Source organism: Eriocheir sinensis, chromosome 6, assembly GCF_024679095.1.
Source record: "Eriocheir sinensis breed Jianghai 21 chromosome 6, ASM2467909v1, whole genome shotgun sequence".
Taxonomy (NCBI): domain Eukaryota; kingdom Metazoa; phylum Arthropoda; class Malacostraca; order Decapoda; family Varunidae; genus Eriocheir; species Eriocheir sinensis.
Genome location: NC_066514.1, coordinates 659,965 through 680,162, shown reverse-complemented (window position 1 = coordinate 680,162; position 20,198 = coordinate 659,965). Strand labels below are relative to the sequence as shown.

The following is a 20,198-nucleotide window of genomic DNA, read 5'->3' as shown; positions in this document are numbered from 1 at the left end:
GTATCTTGACCTTGCACAAGAATAATGTTTAACCAAAGACGATGTCACATCAAAGGTTGAGGGAAAGCTTTCAGAAGTTTTGATAATTGATTCCAATGTCTTTACAGACGTCAATGGTCAGCCGTCTGTCTGTCTCTGAATTTTTCCCCTACGTTCCCCTACGAAAAGACGATTTTCACCGTAGGTGCCCCTACTCCCTACAAAGCCCTGAAATCCCCTACCGTAGGATTTTCCCCTACGCGTGGCAACACTGACTTAGCTCCTCCGGCGTCCAGCTCCTGAAACCGACCAGCCAATAGGAACATGAAAATCTGGTAATCTCTGAATTCTGATTGGCTCGTGCTCCTCCCCAGGCCTTCCATTCCTAGAAACTAGAGCTTATAAAGTCAGCCGATGTCAGCAAACTGTCATCGGATCCCACCTCTTCGCTCTTCTCTTCACTCATTTTTAGATCAGGAAAACACATTTCTCCAGTCTATTATTATTTTCTTCTATCAGTTTAAGAACGGAATTAACTAATGTAGTATGTAATGAGAACACTGTTTTATGGGCTGGTTTTCTTATGATAGAAAACGTATGGAGAAGTAATGCAGGAAAGAGAACGGAAAATTGTAGGGGCTCTATGGGGATCTATTCTATTTATAATAGCTAAATAATTTAGCTATTATAAATAGGTCCCCATCAGCCTAAATATGAGTTTAATGTAAGAAGGGGGCTCTGAAGGGCACATTACTGATGTTGAAGACTTGGAGAACTAATAATCAATATCAATAAAAAAATAAAAAAAATCGCCAAATTTTAACAGGATAAAAAAAAAAAAAACTGAACCAAAGGGGGGGGCCATGGCCGAGTGGCCCCCCCCCTACATACGCCGGTGGAGTGAGTGTGTAAGTAGTGTGAGTGAGTGAGTGAGTGAGTGAGACTATCCATGTATCACCGAGATATCCACCCAGCCTTCACTAGTTTGAGGACTGACTGAGGGGGGAAATGAGGTATTGGTACCGGTACCGAGCAATATGGTACCGGTACCGAGCAATATGGTACTGGCACCGAGCAATATGGTACCGATACCGAGCAATCTGGTGCCGGTACCGTTATTACCGGTACCGGCACTTGCCCACCCCCAGCAACATTACCAGATTGTCGTACTTGGCGTATTGTTTTTGCCGATTTCTGACCAAAAACTATCAAACCCACAGAGATAACGATATGCATTTATGATTATTGTTAAAATCGGTAATTATTTATGCCCTTTTTTGCAATATTTACGGGACGGAAACTGGAAAATACAATGTTATGCGTACGATAATCTGTCCCCCAGGCCCAGCAGTCATAGGTAAACATGGCTGCGGTGAAGGGGGGTGCCGGCGCTCCTTCTGTTTCCGAGATTTTCAACACAATGGAGTATGGGCCGGCCAGCGAGGACGACAAAGTAGCACAGGTAAGGAAGTCATGCCCGGGCAGGTGGGGAGCTCGTGCCAATGTCTTGAGGAGCCGAGCAGACGCCTGGCCGCCGAGGTGGGGTATTACAGGGCGGCTCAGTGGGGCTCGGGGGGTTATATAAGGCACACTTGACCTTTATCTGTGTGCCCGGGGCAAGGCGGCGGGGTGGGGGGCATGGCATGGGCAGGCTGGTACGTGGGATGTGTCTTGCTCTTTTTGTCCGGGTATACATAGAGGGAGTGGGCGTGGCCTGTCTTCCTCGCCCGCTGACCTCCCCCAGGGGTCCAAACTTGTGAGAAATGCCCAAACTTGTGAGAAATGCCCAAAGTTGTGAGAAATGCCCGAAATTGTGAGAAATACCCAAAGTTGTGAGAAATACCCAGTTGTGAGAAATACCCAGTTGTGAGAAATGCCCAAAGTTGTGAGATGCCCAAAGTTGTGAGAAATGCCCAAAGTTGTGAGAAATACCCAAAGTTGTGAGAAATGCCCAAAGTTGTGAGAAATACCCAAAGTTGTGAGAAATGCCCAAAGTTGTGAGAAATACCCAGTTGTGAGAAATGCCCAAAGTTGTGAGAAATACCCAAAGTTGTGAGAAATGCCCAAAGTTGTGAGAAATACCCAAAGTTGTGAGAAATGCCCAAAGTTGTGAGAAATGCCCAAAGTTGTGAGAAATGCCCAAAGTTGTGAGAAATGCCCAAAGTTGTGAGAAATACCCAGTTGTGAGAAATGCCCAAAGTTGTGAGATGCCCAAACTTGTGAGAAATGCCCAAAGTTGTGAGAAATGCCCAAAGTTGTGAGAAATGCCCAAAGTTGTGAGAAATGCCCAAAGTTGTGAGAAATACCCAAAGTTGTGAGAAATACCCAAAGTTGTGAGAAATGCCCAAAGTTGTGAGAAATGCCCAAAGTTGTGAGAAATGCCCAAAGTTGTGAGAAATGCCCAAAGTTGTGAGATTTGCGTGTCTGGGCAGCGGAATATTTCCCTGTCAGGCTAACGTATGGACCAGCCAGCTGAGTAAATTGTGACAAAGTAGGAAAATTATGGTATTTGTTCAGAGAGTTGGCCATCTCACTGTGGTACTTCTCACCCTAGCCATGGGTTAGATCTCATTATTATATGCATTTTGAACTCCAGTATATGCATCGCAAATCGATAGAAATGTTGCTAGCGATTTTTTAAAAGTTAGTGTTTTTTAGCGGGCCGCGGTGTTGTGGGCCCAGGCGTGGGAGGGATAGCGTACGATTCTCAATAATTTGGGTCACACTCGCCTGGTAAGGTTGGATTAATTATACGGTGTTGTACTACTACTGTTGTACTTCTCTAGTTTTACGAAATAATTACGGCTACCACTGTTTTTTTTTTTTTTTTTTTTTTTTTTTTACATTGCTGCCTATTGCGCCGGTAGGCTTCTTCCCGGTGGATCCTGATGGTCGGTCCAAGGCTTCATTCCGGTGGGTCCTGATGGTCGGCCCAGCCCGTTCTGGCGCAGGCGAGTGTTTATAGTGGCGCCATCTTGCATTGGCTCATGCTGCCCTCCCAGTTTACACGCGCCATGTTTGGCTGCTCTGGCGACGGCCGTGGTGGCGGAGCAGTCGGTGTTGCGAGAAATACCTCCTCGCAGAAATAAGTTGCATATACATATGGGGGGGTTAGAAGGGGGGTCGAGGGGGACGAAGCCCCCCCGTTAGCTGTTAGGTCATAAAGTTCGGTTGGGATAGTTTAAATATGTTCCCCCGCCCTAAACCCTCTGTGAGCTATTTTGTGGCAGTGGCGGCGGATGATGAATTTGTAATAATTAAGTCACTTTTTATTAGTTTCCAAAGAAAAAAACTCTCCAAATGAAAAAGCACAATATTTTGGCCCGAAATAAATAGCCAGTGTATCAAATTTTTAGATGGGCAACTCTTTGAACATTTACCAAAATTATTACTCTAAGGAACAATTTTTCTCTCAGTCTGTATACATAAACCTTTTCTGTTAGCCTTAACAATTTCTGCTAGTTAGCAGTAAGATGCTAACAGAAAGTGGAACTTTGCAACTGTTGGCTAGCAAACAGCTGTTTGTTAAGTTTGGGCTCAGGGGTGCCAACTGTACTGTACTCTCGACAATCTCAAGTGTTTGTATGCATTAATTTGTTGATTTCAATCTCAGTAATAATAAAAAAACAAAAAATATGTTCACCACCTGAGTCCTGTCATGAGTTTCCGCGGAATTACTGTCTGAAAAAGATGTTTTCCCCTCGTTTTCATCTTAGGTATTCTTTTGTCTCTCCTAAAACTTCAATTTTCTCTCGCGCCGCTACAGAAGAAAACGGGAAATGTTTTAGCATACACTAACATATTGTATCTATCCGCAAGGAACTATAGTATAATTTTCTTCGTAAATCCAACAAACACATCTATGTATCTGCGCAGGCCTTAATCTCCTATCATTCCTGATTAAAATGCTTTTTGGATGAAGAAAAATGGTCAACAAATAAGGGAGGAGTTACAATAAGAACATAAGCAATCCTGCTAACAACTGTTTGCTAAGCGGTAAAAATGCTCCCTGCCGCTGTTACCCTAACAGTGCTGCTAAGGCTTTGTGAATATCTGTTAGCGCTTAACAGAAAAATGTTAAGGCTAATGTGTTAGTCTTAACAGCTGTTTGCTAGTATGTATATGGGCCCTGAACTTTAACCCAGTAGCAGCGGGGATCATGTTTCTTAATGGTCCCTCCTAGCGAGAGAAATGAGAAAAAATCACCCCTCACACAAACCATTTCATAATATATATCAAAGCATTTGTGATCAGATTATGTATCATCTATTTTGGGGGGTTTATATCATGGCACAAATTTGGCCTGTCGCTGCTACATGGTAAAGCCACAAATTTGGCCCATCGCTGCTACACGGTAAAGCCACAAATTTGGCCCGTCGCTGCTACACGGTAAAGCCACAAATTTGGCCCGTCACTGCTACACGGTAAAGCCACAAATTTGGCCCGTCGCTGCTACACGGTAAAGCCACAAATTTGGCCCGTCGCTGCTACACGGTAAAGCCACAATGTTTGGGCCGTCGCTGCTACACGGTAAAGCCACAAATTTGGCCTGTCGCTGCTACAGTAAAGCCACAATTTGGCCCGTCGCTGCTGTTCTACGGTAAAGCCACAAATTTGGCCCGTCGCTCCTACAGGGTAAAGCCACAAATTTGGCCCGTCGCTGCTACACGGTAAAGCTATTACACGGTAAAGCCTAAATTTGGCCTGTCGCTGCTACACGGTAAAGCCACAAATTTGGCCCGTCGCTGCTACACGGTAAAGCCACAAATTTGGCCCGTCGCTGCTACACGGTAAAGCCACAATTTTGGCCCGTCGCTGCTACACGGTAAAGCCACAAATTTGGCCCGTCGCTGCTACACGGTAAAGCCACAAATTTGGCCCGTCGCTGCTACACGGTAAAGCCACAAATTTGCCCCGTCGCTGCTACACGGTAAAGCCACAAATTTGGCCCGTCGCTACTACCGGGTTAAGGAACAATTTTTCTCTCAGTCTGAACTCTAAGGGTAAATGTGGAGATTAACTACGCACCTCCAATATTGCCCCCACGAGAATAATAACCTTTCCAAGAACTCACATACTGTTGTACTACTCTAGTTTTACCGTTTACCTTTCTACCGGTGATGAGGTTTCAGACCCTGCTCCGCCGCTGATGCAGTGCTCTACGAGGGCCATCAAGACTCACAATGTTAGCCTCAATAATAATCATCGATGCACTTATTCTCAAACATCATAGTGAGTGAGTGAGTGTCTCAATTGCCTTCATGAATAGTATCACAAATATCCATTGGTTCAGTGTTCATGTCTGATATTTTCGTCATACAGTAATATCACAATTAAACATCCAACAATTATTTCCAACACACTGAACATTCATCACACACAATTTATCTTTGAGTACAAACACTAATTAATAGCCATGATCAGTCATGTTACGAATTCCCTCAATTTCTGTCTGGAGAACTACACAACACTGGTCATTCGCTGCGTGGTTGATTTCAAGCTTTTTGTACCTCACACAATTTATGCATTTCTCCTCAGCCATGGACCAATCTTTCGATATATGATCACCAGCGCATTTGAAACATTTTTTGGCCTCTCCATTGCTCTTAGCAGTACAGTTGGCCTCAAGATGGCCGTATCTCTGACAATGATAACATATAATTGCGTGGTATCTGTCTCTCACTGTGTATATTCCCCATTCTAATTTTAACTTGTCGTGATTCTTGTGAATCAGCTCTCTCTCGATTTTTTACCCTTTCGAGTCGTTTTTTGAGCCCAGTCGCTTATTAAAAAATATAGCCCTTTCATTTTGCCGTTGATTGATACCAAAAACATTTCTGTAGCCCCAAAAATAAGGGAGTCATGGCGATTCGCACCAAAGCGGTTGATTTTCCAAAATTCGCGGCTTAATGACAGGGCTGGGGCAAGTTTCCGGTCCATAGTGTAGGGTTCACTGCTTTACCCAAAGGATACCCCAGTGTACTCCAGTGTAGATGTCTTTACCCAAAGGATACACCAGTGTACTCCAGTGTAGATGTCTTTACCCAAAGGATACACCAGTGTACTCCAGTGTAGATGTCTTTACCCAAAGGATACCCCAGTGTACTCCAATGTAGATGTCTTTACCCAAAGGATACACCAGTGTACTCCAATGTAGATGTCTTTACCCAAAGGATACACCAGTGTACTCCAATGTAGGTGTCTTTTTACCCCTTTTGTCTGTTGCATGGTGGGGAGACCAAAACTGTACCGCATATTCCAAGTGGGGTCTGACTAAACTATTGTAGAGCGGAAGTATTACATCTTTATTTTTAATACTAAATTTCTTTTAATGAAGCCCAACATTCTGTTTGCTTTATTTGCTGCATCAATGCATTGCTGTGAGAATTTGAGGTTTGACACGATTTTGACCCCCAGGTCCTTGACGCACTGAATGCTTTTGAGTTTGACGCTGCGCGTTTCGTAATCAAACTTCTTATTTCTTGTTCCATCTTGAAGGACCTGGCAAATCCTCTTGGAGGCTTTGCCTGTCTTTGTCAGTGAGAACTGAGTTACCAATCTTTGTGTCATCTGCAAATTTACTAATGCGATTATTGAGTCCAACATCCACATCGTTGATGTAAATAATGAAGAGCACTGGGTTAAGAACCGAGCCCTGAACTTGACTGTCAATATCTGTTTGCTTTATTAATTTGTAAAGTAGTTTATGATGTGGGACTTTATCAAACGCTTTCTGGAAATCAAAATAGAGTACGTCCAATGATTTGGTTACGTCATAAACTGAGAAGAGGTTGTTATAAAAGGTCAATAGGTTTGATAGGCAGGATCTTTTGTTACGGAAGCCATGTTGTGAATCCCCAATTAATGGGTGGCTTTCAAGGTAACTCGAGAAGAGAGAGAGAGAGAGAGAGAGAGAGAGAGAGAGAGAGAGAGAGAGTTATCTCCCCTCTGTGCCATATCATAATTATATTCACACAACACATGGCTTCCTCTTTCTCAGAAATATAACATAACAGGCTTCAGTATAAATAGATTAGTTATTCAGAAAAAATTTCTGAAGATGATATTTTACAGATAATAGCTATGAGCCTGTTTTCTTTTATGGTAGACTAGTTATGAGATGATGTATCAATATATCACCAGTTTGAAGAGATTAACCCGGTAGCAGCGACGGGCCAAATTTGTGCCACGATATAAACCCCCCCAAAAAGATGATACATAATCTGATCACAAATGCTTTGATATATATTATGAAATGGTTTGTGTGAGGGGTGATTTTTTTCTCATTTTTCTCGCTTAGAGGGACCATTAAGAAACATGATCCCCGCTGCTACTGGGTTAAAAGGTCAAAGGTAGCTATTACTGAAATAAGCAGAATATGTATTGTCTAAACCAATTGTAAGCAACTTTTTTTATATCTTTCATACATATTTTTTTGTATTTCCTCCTGCCACATAGAAGAATTGAAAATAGTCGTTAAAGTAAGGCTTTCACCACCCAGGCCTGGCTTGATGACCATGGCCGGCTGTTTGGCCACTTCATCAACAACAAGTGGGTGGTGCCTGTGGGCCGGCAGACCTATGAGTCCAAAGCTCCATCTGACAACGCAGTGCTGGCGTCCACCATACAGGGTACATCGGAGGACGTGGACCTAGCTGTGGGGGCCGCCAGGGAGGCCTACAAGTCATGGTCTGCCCTCCCGGCACACACCAGGGCCAGGCACCTTTACAGGTAAGCTTATATCTTGTACAGGTAACTCTCGATTTATGCGAGTATTGTGTCCTTGAAGAGGTCGCGTAAATCAAAAACAATGTAAATCAAACAAGAGGTTGGTTTGTATCTTTATTGCCTACTGCATCACTCTGACTCCTCTCCCTCTCGTGGTTCCTCCTCTGGCTGCCCTTCCCCGCGTGGTAGCACAGCAGCGAGGGTGTTGTTGTTGTTGAGTAGCGTGGCAGCGTGGGTACTGTATTGTTGTTCAAGTGGTGTGCGGGAAAAACTGAGCTCAGCTGTGTGGCCGCGGCGCCGTGTGAGTCCAGTTGCGTGAGACATCTGGTGGCCACTCCATAAAATATTGCGTATGAGTGAAAAAACGTGTAAATTAAACATTTATTTGGATTTTGGACCCCACGTTATTTCAAAATCGCGTATACCAAACTCACATAAATCGAGAGTTACCTGTACTTGTTTTACAGTCTACAGTCTTATTAATATTTCAATCTTCTTTGCTTTTTTTGTTGTTGTTTTATTTGGTAACTTTTGCAACTTCAGAAATTTCATTCAGTAAACCAAACTCGCATAAACCGAGAGTTACCTGTTCAGACTAATTAACTGAGATCCTGTCACGAAGCATTCCCAGCAACACACCTTCGTAACCACTTGTCTTTTCAGCATCGCACGACATGTCCAGAAACACGCCCGTCTACTGGCCGTGGTGGAGGCCTTGGACAACGGCAAGACGGCGAGGGAGTCGAGGGACTGTGATGTGCCACTGGTGTCCCGGCATCTGTACTACCATGCGGGGTGGGCTCAGCTGAAGGACACACAGATGGCTGGCTGGAAAAGTGTAGGTGAGTCTGGGTATGGGGAGCTGAGTGGATTGCTTGCTATTAGTGGTGGTGGGGAGGTAAGGAAGAGAGTGGGTCTATAATGTGTCTCTTAGTTTTTCAGTTTCAAATTTAGATTACAGTCATCCCCCGCCGTTCGCGGGTATTTCGTTCCCGGACTTCTGCGCGATGCGTGAGACCGCGAACGGCGGGACTATAACCCTATGGGAAAATATGCATTTGGGGAAGTCACCTCTGACACGTCATATAAAACATGTTTTTTTCGTTCCCAAAAGTAGCCCAATTTGCGATAAGTAGCCCAATCTGGCAACACTGCAGTGTGGCGGTGCGTGAATTTTTTTTTTTTAGGATAATGTTGCTATGAGAAAATCTCGACCAATAGCAGTCGTCCCTGAATGAGCTGCTGGCCAATAGGAAAGCATGACGTCACAGTCTAACCGTGACGTCACTCAGGAGCAACCTAAAGGCGGTGTCACACTAGCACTTTTTCCGTCAACTTTTTCCGTCGTTTTTCTGAAAATCGTGGATATCTTGGCTGCGGCCTGTCACACACAAACGGTGTTTCGTCTGAAACTTTCCGTCGGCACAGACCATGGGAATGTAAACAAACATGTAGTCCACGCTGCGGCAAAGATACGCTGCTCTGAACCTAATACTGTGTATTGTGAGACTTAGAGGCTAAACAAGCCAAAAAGCGTGCATGGATGCGCTCATGGTTGGCTCGTCGGGAAAGAGAAAGTGTACCACAGGCTGTTAAAAGAGCTGACTTTAGAGGAACATGAGACTCTGAAGAATTGGATCAGGTTGGACAAGAGCCAGTACCACAGACTTCTGGAGTTAGTGACACCTCTTATTGCCAGAAGTGACACCAGGATGAGGAAGGCTGTCACTGCAGGAGAGCGTTTGAGACAGGTTGAAGCCACCTTGGAAAGTCTCGGTCTTGGTCTTGGAAATGTAAACAAAGGCGGAAATTTGCAGGCGGACACGATCCTGATCGTCTGACAAATTCATGCGATAAGTTTATGCGGAACGATGAAAAATCGACGGAAATGGCATTAATCGACGGAAAAAGTGCTAGTGTGACACCGCCTTAACGTCCATTGCCCCGCCTCCCTCCTCTCTCCCTTCCCCCCTCCTCTCTGCCTCCCTCCCTCCCTCAGGTCGGCCGTCCTCCTCCTCTCCCTTCCCCTCCTCTCTGCCTTCCTCCTCCTCTCTGCCTTCCTATTTAGCGTCAATGCATCCGCGTATCCTTGAAACTGGGGTCAGCGTATAAGCGGGGGTCTGATTAGTTGATCATGAATCTGAAACCGCGATGGGTGAGACCGCGAACGGCGGGGGGTGACTGTACTAGTATGTGTCTCTAGTTTTTCAGTTTCAAATTTAGATTACTAGCATGTGTCTCTAGTTTTTCAGTTTCAAATTTAGATTACTAGTAGTAGCGGTAGTAAACAGACACCCTCGCCATAGATCGACAGGTTTTCTGGTGTCTGTTCTTCCTATGTATATTCCTATGTGTATCCACTTCCGAACGATTGAATGCTCGGAAGGCTGAACACTCCAGCGAGACTGTTGCTCTTGTACTGGTGTTGAAGTTGATCAATTTTGATAACCTATTCTATGGTTCCTCAGCTTTAACCCAGTTGCAGCGGGGATCATGTTTCTTAATGGTCCCTCCAAGCGAGAAAAATGAGAAAACATCACCCCTCACACAAACCATTTCATAATATATATCAAAGCATTTGTGATCAGATTATGTATCATCTATTTTGGGGGGTTTATATCATGGTACAAATTTGGCCCGTCACTGCTACACGGTAAAGTCACAAATTTGGCCTGTTGCTGCTACACGGTAAAGTCACAAATTTGGCCTGTCGCTGCTACACGGTAAAGCCACAAATTTGGCCCATCGCTGCTACACGGTAAAGCCACAAATTTGGCCCGTCGCTGCTACACGGTAAAGTCACAGATTTGGCCCGTCGCTGCTACACGGTAAAGCCACAAATTTGGCCCGTCGCTGCTACACGGTAAAGTCACAAATTTGGCCCGTCGCTGCTACACGGTAAAGCCACAAATTTGGCCCGTCGCTGCTACACGGTAAAGTCACAAATTTGGCCCGTCGCTGCTACACGGTAAAGTCACAAATTTGGACCGTCGCTGCTACACGGTAAAGCCACAAATTTGGCCCGTCGCTGCTACATGGTAAAGTCACAAATTTGGCCCGTCGCTGCTACACGGTAAAGCCACAAATTTGGCCCGTCGCTGCTACATGGTAAAGTCACAAATTTGGCCCGTCGCTGCTACACGGTAAAGCCACAAATTTGGCCCGTCGCTGCTACATGGTAAAGTCACAAATTTGGCCCGTCGCTGCTACCGGGTTAAAAAGCTGCAGTAAAACCAGTAGTCCTTACAGTATACACTAACAATGTACAATTTCAGTATTAGTATGAAGGATTTTTTTATACCCTCTGTAAATATTTCACCGTCACTTGTATTGCAGGAGTCGTGGGGGCCATTGTGCCGTGGAACTTCCCATTGATGCTGCTGGCGTGGAAGGTTTGCCCAGCGCTGGCCATGGGCAACACCGTCGTCCTTAAGCCAGCCACTAACACTCGCCTCTCAGCCCTCCTCTTCGCTGAGATCTGTGCTGAGGCTGGGTAAGGGTGAGACTCCAAGATATAGTAGGACAGATGTATATATAGTCCTTGTATTATATTTAGTAATATTTAGAGGGAGTGCTGGAATAGAAAACGGGAGACATTTTGCAGTGGCCACTCCCTTGAAGGTTGCGGTGAAGAACTGTATCAGAGGTGTAGATCGATATTGTTTTTCCATTATTCTTTCTTTTTGTCACTTAATTTTTCTGCCCTTCCTTTACCAGGCTGCCGGCAGGGGTGTTCAACGTGGTCACTGGGGGCGGCGCGATGGGCACCCAGCTGGCCATTCATCCTGAGGTGGACAAAGTAGCCTTCACAGGTTCTACTGAGGTCGGCCAAATCCTGAGGAGGGAGACTGCTGGCTCGGGCAAAAAGCTTTCCCTGGGTTAGTGTTTGAAGGACAGACGTTGGAGAAGGGAGTCCAGGAATATGGAGAGGGCAGTGGCATGGAAAAAGTATTGTACCCTGTTCCAGCTTCATCATCATCATTGTTTAACCCATCCGCTGTGATTGGCACGGATTAGGCTTTCACTGGTAGCCTGGTAACATACACTCCCAGGTCTTTCTTTGCCTCTGTGGTGGATAGTGGAGTGTTTCCCATGTGGTATTGGTGTGCTGGATATCCCTTCACTGGTAGCCTGGTAACATACACTCCCAGGTCTTTCTCTGCCTCTGTGGTGGATAGTGGAGTGTTTCCCATGTGGTATTGGTGTGCTGGATATCCCTTCACTGGTAGCCTGATAACATACACTCCCAGGTCTTTCTCTGCCTCTGTGGTGGATAGTGGAGTGTTTCCCATGTGGTATTGGTGTGCTGGATATCCCTTCACTGGTAGCCTGGTAACATACACTCCCAGGTCTTTCTCTGCCTCTGTGGTGGATAGTGGAGTGTTTCCCATGTGGTATTGGTGTGCTGGATATCCCTTCACTGGTAGCCTGGTAACATACACTCCCAGGTCTTTCTCTGCCTCTGTGGTGGATAGTGGAGTGTTTCCCATGTGGTATTGGTGTGCTGGATATCCTCTCCCAAGGTGCAGGAGTCTACATATTTCTTCATTGAATTCTTGCAGCCACTTTTTGTTCCATTCCTGTGGCTTGGTGATGTCTGACTGTAGGAAATCCACAGTCAAGGGGTTAGCCATGCATAGTGGGTAGCTGGACCATTAACGTTTCAGGAATTATCAATCATTTATCAAGTGTTGATGATCAGCGTTTCTGATTACATTCTTTTTCATTCATCATCATCATCATCATCGTTTAACGTCCATTTATTCCCTATGGTGGGGTTGGACGGGACATGAGCCTCCTCCACTGTTGCCGGTCCATATCTATAGCCATTTCTTGGGAGCTTCGTGGTGCAGTGGTTAGCACACTCGGCTCACAACCGAGAGAGCCCGGGTTCGATTCCCAGGCGGAGTGGAAAAATTTGGGCGGCTTTTCCGATACCCTACGTCCCTGTCCACCCAGCAGTGAATGGGTACCAGGTGTTAATCGGGGGTTGTGTCCCGTCTGGGGTCTGTTCCCTTCTCCTATAATTCCTTCCCCTACTGTCTCTCTCCGGCATATGACCACAGATGTTGCGCCGACTAAACGAAACTTTCCAAACTTCTGGCAATCTATCCTCTGTGGCTGACACCTTGTTTATTTGGCAGAGCTGGGTGGGAAGAGTCCGGTGATTGTGTTCGACTCGGCTGACCTTGACTCGGCAGTGGAGGGCGTGGTGGACGCTATCTGGTTCAATCAAGGACAGGTAAGGCAGCCACTTTTTAACCTGTACAGTGTCATGTTTTGGCATCGATACGGGTCATGCCAGATTGCACTTTTTTCACATTTTTTTTATTTGCCTCTAAAAATGTAAAGAAATCTGAAATTATTTGTTATATATGTATTATTTATATGTGAGGAATGGAACCCTAGACTCTAAAGTGTTCGTCCTCTTATTTTTCTCCGTCTCAGAAATTTATCTTAAAATTTTTTAGAGGCTATATTCTTTCCATTATAAACACTTCTCACAGCCCTAAAGCATGAGTAATGTATAAGTACTTCTTTACATCACAAAAACCTAAAAAAATAAACAGGAATTGTAAGTATAAGAGAATGATTGGATGCGCATCAGGTATTTGATCTTCCTTTCGGCCACCTCTTTTGTTTCTCTTTTAGGAGCAGCGAGTAGCGGGCTTTTTTTTTATTATTGTTTTCTTTTTTGTGTGCCCTTGAGCTGCCTCCTTTGTTGTAAAAAAAAAAAAAAAAAAACCACCGCTCGCTTCAAGGGCGTCTGTACCACAACCATGGTTCTCAAAGCTCAACAAAACACTATGGGTCGTATCATAAGACATTTCGCAGCCCAAGAACACCTATTTGACAAGGCTTTCACAGGAGTTGTGGGCATTTCCAGGAGTAGTTTTATGACCCTGGTGGTAGTTTAACCCTTCTTCTGTACCATGAGCCTGAAGAAACACTCACTAGAACCCGACTGACCCCCTCTTTGACCTTTAGAAATAGCTGATGTGAGAAGCGAAAGTTTCTTGTAATACCAGCCTATGGGTTTTGCCGCCCAAGAACACCTATTTGACAAGGCTTTCGCAGGAGTTGTGGGCATTTCCAGGAGTAGTTTTATGACCCTGGTGGTAGCTTAACCCTTCTTCTGTACCATGAGCCTGAAGAAACACTCACTAGAACCCGACTGACCCCCTCTTTGACCTTTAGAAATAGCTGATGTGAGAAGGGAAGGTGTCGTGTAATACCTGCCTATGAAGCTTCCGTCGATCAGTTTTCATTTCCGATTACTCAGAACCATAACTTACAATCCCACATGCATTACTGGTTATAGAATCAAGGAGTAATTACCTAGAAAAAAGTAACTTACCTTCTTGTATAATGATTTTTGTTGGAATGCGGACAAATGTACAGAAAGGCCCTTTAACTTTCATTTAAAAATACAGACTTGTCAAATTTAAAAATACGGACTTGTCAAATTTAAAAATATGAAGACTTGTCAAATTTAAAAATATGAAGACTTGTCAAATTTAAAAATATGAAGACTTGTCAAATTTAAAAATATGAAGACTTGTCAAATTTAAAAATATGAAGACTTGTCAAATTTAAAAATAGGAAGACTTGTCAAATTTAAAAATACGAAAACTTGTCAAATTTAAAAATATGAAGACTTGTCAAATTTAAAAATACGAAGACTTGTCAAATTTAAAAATATGAAGACTTGTCAAATTTAAAAATACGAAGACTTGTCAAATTTAAAAATACGAACTTGTCAAATTTAAAAATACGAAGACTTGTCAAATTTAAAAATACGAAGACTTGTCAAATTTAAAAATACGAAGACTTGTCAAATTTAAAAATACGAAGACTTGTCAAATTTAAAAATATGAAGACTTGTCAAATTTAAAAATATGAAGACTTGTCAAATTTAAAAATATGAAGACTTGTCAAATTTAAAAATACGAAGACTTGTCAAATTTAAAAATATGAAGACTTGTCAAATTTAAAAATATGAAGACTTGTCAAATTTAAAAATATGAAGACTTGTCAAATTTAAAAATACAAAAACTTGTCAAATTTAAAAATACGAAGACCTGTCAAATTTAAAAATATGAAGATTTGTCAAATTTAAAAATACAAAAACTTGTCAAATTTAAAAATACGAAGACCTGTCAAATTTAAAAATATGAAGATTTGTCAAATTTAAAAATACGAAAACTTGTCAAATTTAAAAATACGAAAACTTGTCAAATTTAAAAATACGAAAACTTGTCAAATTTAAAAATACGAAGACTTGTCAAATTTAAAAATACGAAAACTTGTCAAATTTAAAAATACGGACTTGTCAAATTGTTCCTCTTTACTGTCAATGAACAATGTTACATACGCAGACAAAAATAAAGGGGGTATAAGCCCTCAAAAGAGCGTGCGTATATATATACATACTAAACACTTCCCTAAGAGGTATGTACGAACTAAACACTGTACGGGTTAATGGTTAGGAAGGCAGATGAGTGGATGAACCAAGATATTAACCTCTTCAATACGGTGATGTACAGTGACGTATTTCCAGCCCCAGTGCACCATCTGGATAATGCATCTATACATCATCATCATCATCATTGTTTAACATCCATGTATTCCCTATGGTGGGGTTGGGCGGGATATGGGCCTCCTCCACTGTTGCCGGTCCATAGCCATTTCTTCCGTGACGTTCAGCCTCCTCATATCTTCCTCCACCACCTTTCTCCACGTCTTCCTTGGCCTTCCTGGTGGTCTTTGGGGGCTTCGTGGTGCAGTGGTTAGCACACTCGGCTCACAACCGAGAGAGCCCGGGTTCGATTCCCGGGCGGAGTGGAAAAATTTAGGTGGCTTTTCCGATACCTTGCGCCCCTGTCCACCCAGCAGTGAATGGGTACCAGGTATTAATCGGGGGTTGTGTCCTGTCTCCTGGGGTCTGTTTCCTTCTCCTATAATTCCTTCCCCTTCTGTCTCTCTCCGGCATATGACCACAGATGTTGCGCCGACTTAACGAAACTTTCCAACTTTTCCTGGTGGTCTTCTGCGATCCATCTATACATCATTCTATAATCAGTATACACTTTAGAGAAAAAAGGCTTGTGGCTGTTCTGTGGTTTGTCATCAAAAAATTATTGTGAATAGCTTATCTCTTTATGCTGAGGCTTCTTATCTCTTATATCTTGCAGAGGGGAGATAAGACACACTCTCTCTATCTCTCTCTCTTGAACTTAATATTAACTAGAGTAGAAATGCAACGTTTTGGAGCCATCTGACTAATGTAGAGTCTCTCAGGTTTAAGGACAGGCCACCTAGTCTGGACCATGGGATCTGTGTGGTCTGATTTTCTATGTAAATCTCTCTCTCTCTCTCTCTCTCTCTCTCTCTCTGTCAATGCAGAGTTATAAAAAAAAGCAATATATCCCTATTCTCTTCACTGTATTTTTTTATTAGATCAAAAATATTTACACCAGTATGGATGAAGGAAAATCAATACGCTCTGAAATGATATCCAGTATAATATCCATCAGTGAAACATCTATAGAAATATCAGTGGTTTAGTTTCAACTGCGCACAAGCATCCCGGATCAGTACAGTGCCTCATTTTTTCTTTTTAAAGTAACCCTCAGTCTGTTTCCTTGAGCAGTGAAAAAATATATATACAGGTAACTCGATTTACGCTAGTATTGTGTCCTTGAAGAGGTCGCGTAGATCAAAAACAATGTAAATCAAACAAGAGGTAGGTTTGTACCTTTATTGCCTACTGTATCACTCTGACTCCTCTCCCTCTTGTGGTTCCTCCTCTGGCTGTCCTTCCCCTCGTGGTAGCACAGCAGCGAGGGTGTTGTTGTTGTTGAGTAGCGTGGGTACTGTATTGTTGTTCAAGTGGCGCGTGGGAAGAACTGAGCTCAGCTGTGTGGCCGCGGCGCCGTGTGAGTCCAGTTGCGTGAGACATCTGGTGGCCACTCCATAAAATTTCGCGTATAAGTGAAAAAAAACGTGCAAATTAAACATTTATTTGGATTTTGGACCCTGCGTTATTTTAAACTCGCGTAAATCGAGACTTACCTGTATAATCTAACCCTGTTCTACTGCCTTTCCATAACACCTGAGCACAGCATGAACTCCCTTCCCTCCATCCCTACAGGTGTGTTCGGCTGGGTCACGCCTGCTGGTCCAGGAGCCAGTGTTTGAGACATTTATCACCAAGCTGAAGCGACGGATGGAGACCCTTCGCCTGGGCCCCTCGCTGGACAAGGTGGTAGATATGGGCAGCGTGGTGGACCTAACTCAGAAGAAGTCCATCGCTGCCTATGTGGACGAGGCTCGGCAGGAGGGGGCAGAGGTTGGTGCTGAGTTGTATATATAATAATTTTATTCTTTAGTGTATTCTTTGGCCAAACATATCATCATCTCAGGAGTCTCCATCACCATAACATTGCTTCACTTTTATACACATTTATATATATTTTCCTCTCCCCTTTCTTATGTTCTTCCTTTCCTTCTCTCTTTCTTTTTTTCTTTTTTTCCCTTACTTTCCTTTCCTATCTTTTTTGTTTCCTGTCTTTTCCCTTTCGTTCTCATTCTTTCCCTTCCTTCCCTTCCATTCCATTCTCTTCCCTTCCTTTCCCTTCTCTTCCTTTCCCTTCCCTTCCCTTCCCTTTCCTTCCATTCCCTTCCCTTCCTTTCCCTTCTCTTCCTTTCCCTTCCCTTCCTTTCCCTTCCCTTCCCTTCCTTTCCCTTCCATTCCATTCTCTTTCTTTCCCTTCCTTTCCCTTCCCTTCCTTTCCCTTCCCTTCCCTTCCCTTCCATTCCCTTCCTTTCCCTTCCATTCCCTTCCTTTCCCTGCTCTTCCCTTCCCTTCATTTCCTTTTCTTCCCTTCCTTTCCCTTCCCTTCCTTTCCCTTCCCTTCCCTTCCCTTCCATTCTCTTCCCTTCCTTTCCCTTCCCTTCCCTTCTCTTCCTTTCCCTTCCTTTCCCTTCCCTTCCATTCCCTTCCTTTCCCTTCCCTTCCTTTCCCTTCCATTCTCTTCCCTTCCATTCCCTTCCCTTCCCTTCTCCTTTTGGAACTCTCTACCCTGTGATGTCGTTGATAGTACAACAGTTACGGCCTTCAAGAATAGATTAGACAAGTGTTTTGAATCCAACCAGCAACTAAGATATTACTCATTGTCGTAATAACGTTAAGTTCTTTCGAATACTGGTGTCCTTGCCCGCTTTTATTGCCCGGTTAGTGGTAGCAGTAATGGTAGTTCTTTCCTCTTTCCTACATAAATTCCATGCAGTTTTTCCATGCTGCATGGTTCTTTTTCCTTTCCTGCCAGCTTTGGCTGGAGGGATGGGGGGGTGGGGAGGAGCCTTCGCCTTTGCTGTCCTTCATCTTCCACCTTTGATTAGATAGTTAGTGGAGCTTGTCACAAACAACCTCGTAAGGACCAGCAGGTCTGCTGTTGTTTGTTCTTTCTTTGTGTTCCCTCCTTTGTGTTCTTCCTTTCCCTTCCCTTCCCTTCCTTTCCCTTCTCTTCCTTTCCCTTCCCTTCCTTTCCCTTCTCTTCCTTTTCCATCCCTTCCTTTCCCTTCCCTTCCCTTCCCTTCCCTTCCTTTCCCTTCCCTTCCTTTCTCTTCCCTTCCTTTCTCTTCCCTTCCATTCTCTTCCCTTCCTTTCCCTTCCATTCTCTTCCCTTCCTTTCCTTTCCTTTCCATTCCATTCTCTTCCCTTCCTTTCCCTTCCCTTCCATTCCCTTCCATTCCCTTCCCTTCCTTTCCATTCCCTTCCTTTCCCTTCCCTTCCATTCTCTTCCCTTCCTTTCCCTTCCTTTCCCTTCCCTTCCATTCCCTTTCTTTCCCTTCCCTTCCTTTCCCTTCCATTCCATTCTCTTCCTTTCCCTTCCTTTCCCTTCCCTTCCATTCCATTCTCTTCCCTTCCTTTCCCTTCCATTCCCTTCCTTTCCCTTCTCTTCCTTTCCCTTCCCTTCCATTCTCTTCCCTTCCCATCCCTTCCTTTCCCTTCCCTTCCTTTCCCTTCCCTTCCATTCCCTTCCCTTCCTTTCCCTTCCCTTCCATTTTCATCCCTTCCTTTCCATTCCCTTCCCTTCCCATCCCTTCCCTTCCCTTCCCTTCCCTTCCTTTCCCTTCCCTTCCTTTCCCTTCCCTTCCCTTCCCTTCCATTCCCTTCCCTTCCCTGCAGCGGGTCCTCGACTTACAACAGAGTTCCGTTCCTTCAACACCGTCATAACCTAATTTCGTATGGAAGTTAAAACACACCCTTAACTAGAAGGAACTGTCTGCCCCAACCCTCAAATCAAAGTGCCACAAGGATCAAAATCACTCACCTGTGCTTATGCAGTAGTAAAGTCATAATTAGATAGTAAATATTTGTATGAAAAACTCTTCCAGGCCATAGATATAAAATAATAGAATGAAAAACTAACAAAAAAGCCGTTTCTCCATTTTCCAATCGCTTCACAATGTCTGATTTTAATGAAGAGATTTTCTGTTCTCTTTTTCTATTACTCTGTCGGTCCAACACGTCCTCTGTGTGTATCGAAACAACACACGAGAAATTAAACAAGACCAGGAGAGGGTATTCGCAGCTGCCTGGGATTGAACCCGCGACCAGCGTGACGAGAGAGCCACTCCTTACCGAGTCGGCCAAAGAGGTACCCCGTCGCCAAGTGGGTTATGGGAGGCTCCGTTATCAGGCCTGGTTGCCGCACTACATGATTTCACTTCCCTTGTGATCTCTTTCCCTTTGTTACAAGCTCTGCCATCAGATGAATCAGCCTTATGCTTGGAAGACACAATGAAGGCCAAAAGTCAATGAAAAAAGAACACACCAAAGACAACAAAGGCATAACAAACCAGAATGGTGTACGATTGATTCACAATGTCTATTTATTTATTTATTTATTTATTTATTTACAGCAGAGGAGTCAGTTCAAGGGCATAAAAAAAGGTAACAAATGTGAAAAAAAAGCCCGCTACTCACTGCTCCTATAAAGAGTTAGAGGAGTGGCCGAAAGAGAGGTCAATTTCGGGAGGAGAGGTGTCCTGATACCCTCCTCTTGAAAGAGTTCAAGTCGTAGGCAGGAGGAAATACAGATGAGGGAAGATCGCTCCAGAGTTTACCAGTGTGAGGGATGAAAGAGTGAAGATGCTGGTTAACTCTTGCATAAGGGGTTTGGACAGTATAGGGATGAAAGAGTGAAGATGCTGGTTAACTCTTGCATAAGGGGTTTGGACAGTATAGGGATGAAAGAGTGAAGATGCTGGTTAACTCTTGCATAAGGGGTTTGGACAGTATAGGGATGAAAGAGTGAAGATGCTAGTTAACTCTTGCATAAGGGGCTTGGACAGTATAGGGATCAAAGAGTGAAGATGCTGGTTAACTCTTGCATAAGGGGTTTGGACAGTATAGGGATAAAAGAGTGAAGATGCTGGTTAACTCTTGCATAAGGGGTTTGGACAGTATAGGGATGAAAGAG

At 43.9% G+C, this 20,198-nt stretch overlaps 1 protein-coding gene across 3 annotated transcripts in view; it reads left to right on the top strand.

Annotated features, from left to right (window-relative positions):
• The first annotated feature begins 1,317 nt into the window (after positions 1-1,317).
• LOC126987128 (aldehyde dehydrogenase family 16 member A1-like) overlaps positions 1,318-20,198 on the top strand; it is a 32,342-nt gene continuing 13,461 nt past the window's right edge. The window contains exons 1-7 of one of the 3 annotated variants that reach the window (XM_050843852.1): positions 1,318-1,441; positions 7,481-7,710; positions 8,371-8,549; positions 11,044-11,200; positions 11,425-11,585; positions 12,852-12,949; positions 16,862-17,059. In XM_050843852.1, the coding sequence (XP_050699809.1) occupies positions 1,343-1,441; positions 7,481-7,710; positions 8,371-8,549; positions 11,044-11,200; positions 11,425-11,585; positions 12,852-12,949; positions 16,862-17,059 (1,122 nt within the window). In that variant the 5' untranslated portion in view covers positions 1,318-1,342. Of the gene's footprint in view, positions 1,442-1,607; positions 1,635-7,480; positions 7,711-8,370; positions 8,550-11,043; positions 11,201-11,424; positions 11,586-12,851; positions 12,950-16,861; positions 17,060-20,198 lie in introns of those variants that run through there. The other 2 variants (XR_007740283.1, XM_050843864.1) reach the window with 2 other exon arrangements.